General features: G+C 52.6%; 1 protein-coding gene across 1 annotated transcript; it reads left to right on the top strand.

Moving 5' to 3' along the window:
- Window positions 1-1880: 1880 nt before the first annotated feature.
- On the top strand, window positions 1881-4232 carry RHOB (ras homolog family member B). Its single transcript, XM_048935084.1, has one exon. The coding sequence runs from the start codon at window positions 2178-2180 to the stop codon at window positions 2766-2768; it is 591 nt and encodes a 196-aa protein (XP_048791041.1). The 5' UTR covers window positions 1881-2177; the 3' UTR covers window positions 2769-4232.
- The last annotated feature ends 1851 nt before the right edge of the window (window positions 4233-6083 follow it).

The raw sequence follows: 6083 nt of genomic DNA, 5'->3' as shown, positions 1-6083 counted from the left end.
AGAGAACAGCGAATAAAAAGGAATAAAAATAAAACCGAATTCAAAAGCATCTTTAGGCAGCACCTCCCACGAGCTGTGAAGCACCCGCAGCTTCTCCTGCAGCCGCCTGGGAGGCAGGCCGGGCTCGGCAGCTCCTGAGCAGCGGGGACGGCGGGCATCCCCAGCAGAGCGGCCACCAGGGGGCACCGAACTCCGGCGAACCGAACCAGCGCCACTTCTGAAGAGGTTAAAGTAACTGGAAAACAGCAAAACGCACGAAGATTTGCATTATTCAGCAAATGAACTACGCTTGTTCATTAAAAGGGCTGTACGTGCTTGTGATATTATAGAGAAAATAGCTACATGCTACATTGTGCTTCATCATAGAATCACAGAATCATAGAATCACTCAGGTTGGAAAAGACCTTAAAGATCATTGAGTCCAACCACAACCCAACCATACTACCCAAACTCTAACAACCCTCTGCTAAATCACGTCCCTGAGCAACACATCCACATGGATTTTAGGCACATCCAGGGATGTGACTCAACCACTCCCTGGGCAGCCTATTCCAGTGCTTAACAACCTTTTCTGTAAAGAAGTTTTTCCTGAACCCCAACCTAAACTTACCCTGGTGCAACTTGAGGCCATTTCCCCTCGTCCTGTCACCTGTCACCAGTGAGAAGAGACCAACCCCGCTCTTGCTGGAAGCACCTTTCAGATATTGGTGGAGAGCCATAAGGTCTCCCCTCTACGTCCTTTTCCCCAGACTAAACAGCCCCAGTTCCTTCAGACTCTCCTCGTGGAACAGACATGCCAGCATGGGAAAGAAGACTTCAATGCAGGTGACTTCTTTAGGGTTTGGGAAAAGTTTGCAATTGAAAGCAGTGATAATAAATGTGAAGGGATGACGGAAATCAGAAATGGAGCCTGTTGACAGTTCAAAGGTATATGAAAACACCATGACTGTGGCCACGCTTTCAGTCTTTTTTTTCAGTTGAATTTATCAGGTTCACTTTGCATGAAAGGTGCTTTACAAAGATCAGGTACGCATCCATCCATCTGCAAACAGAGACGTGTTCTTCTGACAGGGAGAAACGGGAATGACGAAAAATCTCACAGGGGATGAATTATATTTCAGTGCTCAGGGTTAAGTGAACCATTTGCCCTATTAACACATGCCTCCGTAACACTCCACTGAAAGTCACAAGCTAAGCAATTTGATTTCCTCAGCGGTGTGTTTGGTTTTTAAGTGGCTGTTTTTAAATACAATTCTCAACAGCAAACACAGCATTCAAATCTCTCATTTTTCTTCTTTCGCTGTCGAGCAAAAGGATTCGGACCCAGCCCTGAGCAGCAAGGTGTTACGTGCTGGGAGACAACACCCAGCCAACAGCGATAGCTGCACGGCCGGCAGTACCAGGAATGCCAGGCTTTGTGAGCCGTGTGTGCTGTGCGAGCCATCTGCTCGTGCTGAGCCACTCTGGAGCCCTTCAGGAGCAGGGCTGCCTTCGGGAACACCGCGTCGGGGACTGCCCTGTCGCAGAGCCCCCTTGGGGGCTCGGCACACAGCACCCAGCCCTGCTCCTCAGCTCTTCAGCTCCTCAGCTCTTCAGCTCTTCAGCTCCTCAGCCCCACAGCCCAGCCCTGCCGCAGCCCCGCCTCACAACCAGCACCCCCAGCGCACCCCCTGCCCGCCCTCAGCCGCCCCTCAGCTCGGGGCCCCTCAACCCCGCGGCGCGCCCCCTCCTTTTTCGCGCCCCGCCTCCCGCCCGCAGGGCTCGGCCAATCGTGGCGCTCCCCGCCGACGATGACCTCACTCCCTGCCTTCCCATTGGCTGGCTATATTAGGAAAGTCGGAGAAGCTTTAAATAGCGGCGCCGGCGTTCTGCTTGCGGCAGTGGCGGCGCGGAGGGGTGCGGAGCGGCTCGTGTTTATTTTTTGTTTTACGGTCGGGCCGGCAGCTGCGGCGGTTCCCTCGCGAAGAGTTGGACTGAACCGGGCGGGAGCGGCAGCCGAAGCGTGTCCCCGGAGCAGGGGACGGAGACGCGGTACCAGTTCGGGGAGCCTGCCTGCGCGGGCCCGGCTCGCCACGGTGCCCTGTGAGAAACGAGAAGAAGCGGGAGGCGGCGGCCGCGGGGAGGAGGGCCCTGCCATCGTCCTGCTGCACGGCAAGGCCAGCTTGGCGAGCCTGGCCATGGCTGCCATCCGCAAGAAGCTGGTGGTGGTGGGGGACGGCGCCTGTGGCAAGACTTGCCTCCTCATCGTCTTCAGCAAGGACGAGTTCCCTGAGGTTTATGTGCCCACCGTCTTTGAGAACTACGTGGCCGACATCGAGGTGGACGGCAAGCAGGTGGAGCTGGCCCTGTGGGACACGGCTGGCCAGGAGGACTACGACCGCCTGCGCCCTCTCTCTTACCCAGACACGGATGTGATCCTCATGTGCTTCTCAGTGGACAGCCCGGACTCGCTGGAGAACATCCCGGAGAAGTGGGTGCCCGAAGTCAAGCACTTCTGTCCCAACGTCCCCATCATCCTGGTGGCCAACAAGAAAGACCTGCGCAACGATGAGCACGTGCGCAACGAGCTGGCCCGCATGAAGCAGGAGCCGGTGCGCACTGAGGATGGCCGCGCCATGGCCATCCGCATCCAGGCCTACGACTACCTGGAGTGCTCGGCCAAGACCAAGGAGGGTGTCAGGGAGGTCTTTGAAACCGCCACCCGAGCGGCCTTGCAGAAGCGCTACGGCACTCAGAACGGCTGCATCAATTGCTGCAAGGTCCTATAGGGCGCGGCTGGAGCGCGGCGCTGGGCACGGCGCCTGGTCACCTGTTGGCAGGCGGAGAGGAGCTGGGGCATGCATGTATGCAGCATCTGCCTGTCCCTTCAGCTGGGGGCTGGCAGGGAATGGGGGTGGGGACTAAGGGACGGGGCTCGCTCCCTTAGCCGAAAAGGGTTGTGATGGCTCAGCCGTGGGGACAGAGGGAGGGGGGGGGGAGGGTTGCATGCCCTGAGTCTTGGGAATCGGGTGGGGAGAAGCGTTCTCCCATCACTGGCCCCTTCAAGTTGATTGACTCTCAACAAGAAGCTGCTGAGACTGGACTGAGCAAATATTGCACCCAGCTCTTCATCTGCGCCCACCACCTGCGGCTCCCAGCTCCCAGGCGGCCTCCTCTCTTTTGCAAGAGGAGAGTGGTGGAGCTGAGATGCTCGAAGGGACTCCTGCCTCCTGTGTGCATGTGCCTCCCCCCAGGCAAGCTGGGGAACAGGCTGCATCTTTTGGCTGCTTGAGGCATCCTAGCGTCTCCTGTGGGTGTTCTGGCCTCAACCTGACCTGCTGTCGAAGTTGGCCATGAAGACCTGGACTGGGAGTGGAGGCTCATCCCAAGCAAAGCCTGTATATATCTTACTTTTCTGTCTTGTGCAAACTGGGGTAGTGCAGAGGGTGCTTATTTAAAGTGAGGTGGGGAGGGGGTGCCCAGCTGGGACTTCATTGTGCAGAGGAACGCTTTGCCTGCCATGACTGATGCCTGCTGGTGACACGAGCCTTGAATTGTCTCCAGCTGCAGAAGTCACTGGGTTGGGAAGTAAAGCTGGGCTGCTCCATCCTCCTTGCTGAACACTCCTGATGGATGGGGCAGGGTGAGCAAGGGGGATGGAGTGATACTGCCATATTATGATCTTGGTGCCTGCTCCTTCATTTAGTGTTGTCTTCTGCAAATGCATTGATTTGGATTTATTTAAAAGTTTGTTTTGAAATGAAATGACTTTGCACAACTTGGATTTTTTTTAAATACTCAATGTGCTTGTATCTACATCCAACTGCAGCGTTGGAAGCATTCTTACTCAGTAACCTCATCTGGGCCTTGTTGTAAATTGTGACCAGCACGAGAAATTAAAATCGCTGTATTTCTTTTGCCTTGGAAAAAGACGAAGACACTGTTCCTTACGCATTGAGTACATCAGACTTTAACACTAAAGGGCAGATTAAAGAATTTAGGTTTATTTAAAACTTATTTTCACTGGGTAGCGGACTCAGGTGAAAATAGTACTGCGTTTCTCTGGTTCAGAGAACAAATTTACCTGTTTGTTTGTTTCCTTCCTCTCCTTCCCTTAACGGTGGTACTGAGACTTTTTGTTTTGTTTTTAAGAATTTGCCATGGCGAGAACTGAGATGTATATGATGTTTACATAAAAACTATGAACTGTGTATGCAGTTTTTTATGTAAAGTATTAAAAGATTCTATGCTGACTTAAGAGAAAGCGGTGTTGTGATTTCCAGGGCTGCCCTCGGTGGGGCTGGAGCAGTTTCAGCAAGGCACCCCAGTGCTGGTGAGCTAGGTGGGTTTGCCCTGTGCTGGCACTGGTATTTTCTCCACTGGTTGACAATACTTTTCAGGCAGCTTTCAGGGACATGGGGGTTTTGTTTCCCTTTGGGAAATCCTACAATCAGTTTTTTGGTCCTAAAACATCTTTTGGTAAAAGAAGAAGAATTGAATCCCTCAATCTGTAGTGTTTCAAGGGCCGCTGTTGTAGTATAATGACATCATAGAATGTCCTGAGGTGGAAGGGACCTTTCCAAAGGATCGTAGAGAGCTCTGAAGCCAGGTCTTACACAGCCTAATGTTCCACGCAATGCCAATAAGGGATATTAAAAGGAACCTTTGGCACAGGGAACCTTTGCCTTAAACCAGTTGCAACAGCTGCAAAGCCTGCAAGCTCATTAGACTGCAGCGATAAGTCATCTTCTCAACATCCCCAAAGAGAAAACATTAATATTTGTATTTTAAACACTAGGAAATGACTTAGCATTGCGTCTCTGTGTAATTAGCTCTACCAATATTTTCCACTGAGGTGCTACGAGGTAATTACATTCATTATTTCAAATTGGACTTTGCCCAAGTTAAGGCTACAGCGTCTTGCCTGGAGGGGAGGAAACTAAGAAAGCACGTTTCAGCTGGAGCTGAGCGTGAGCTTCCCGTGCTGCTCGTGGAGCTGTAAGGGAGAGGAGGTGGTCCTGTAGGAATCCACCCGTTGGGGTCATGGCACGGGATCCCAGCTGGGATCCATTAGCCACACAAGGTGTGCCTCATCCCACTGGCCCTGACTCAGCCCTGCTGAGGTGACCAGGCTTCAGGGCCAGGCTGGGCTTTGGTGTGAGCTAAAGCAGGGGCCCAAGCCTGGGACAGGCTGAGTTGCACGTTGCATTCCAACAGCAGACTGGTTTCTATGGATCCCAGCTTGTCTTCAGCTGGTCGCACAGCTTCATCCGGTGACCCGCACCTTGCTGTCATCAGGTCCTTCGTCTCATGTTCCTCTGGTCACCCACCCCGTGTCCACCTGCTCCCACAGCTTGTCTTCTGTAGTCCTCTGCCTGGAGGACAGGACGCAGGCAGCAATTAATTAAGTGAAGGCACCAGAAGAAGCTCCACAGCCAACTCATCACACGCTCCGTGTGCACTCAGAGGCTCTCTGCCATGTCCACAGGCCCATGCAGGCATCCCAAGCTGAGGAAAGGTTGCACTCTCCTTCACCCTCTTCAGGCTAAGGTCAGCATCTGCAAAAGGGGTTTCTTCTGGTAGGAGCTCCCCTGGGGAATTTGCCCCGTGGCAATAGCAGCGCATCATTAGCAGCAAATCCTGGAAATGGTTCTGTGACTGTACCATTCTTCCCTTGTGGAAATACACCAACAGCAGCTGGTAAGTAGTCCTTATGTCACACGGAGACTTCAGTTAGAAAGCATTCTCAGTAGGGTGTGCCAAAACGTGGCAAGTCATCTTTGGTGGAGGAAAGCAGTCAGTGAAAATCCCGAGTTGTTTTGGCAGAAGGGGTTGTAATGCCCTCGTTATGCCCTGAACTGAAACACCAGTTTCTTTAAAACTCTCACAATCCCCATACAGCAGTGGGGTTGCATGAGTGTACATGGGAGCAGAATTTGAAGCCATGTCTTCTTATGTGGCTTCTTGGTTTTGCAGCAATAATGTAATTTATCTCCGCGTGCCTTACAGTGCGTGGAGTTGCTTGCGAGTCTGGTTTAGCATCTCAGCAAAGAATGGACACAGATTCCATGTAGTAAGAGGAGAAAAAAAAAGTACTTTGAGGA

This window comes from Lagopus muta, chromosome 2 (assembly GCF_023343835.1).
Source record: "Lagopus muta isolate bLagMut1 chromosome 2, bLagMut1 primary, whole genome shotgun sequence".
NCBI lineage: Eukaryota > Metazoa > Chordata > Aves > Galliformes > Phasianidae > Lagopus > Lagopus muta.
The sequence above is the reverse complement of the archived record's forward strand: the minus strand, read 5'-3'. Positions and strand labels throughout refer to the sequence as shown.

Bases quoted from the DNA above. Each gene is read 5' to 3' on its own strand.
- RHOB (XM_048935084.1), top strand. From the start codon at position 2,178: ATGGCTGCCATCCGCAAGAAGCTGGTGGTGGTGGGGGACGGCGCCTGT.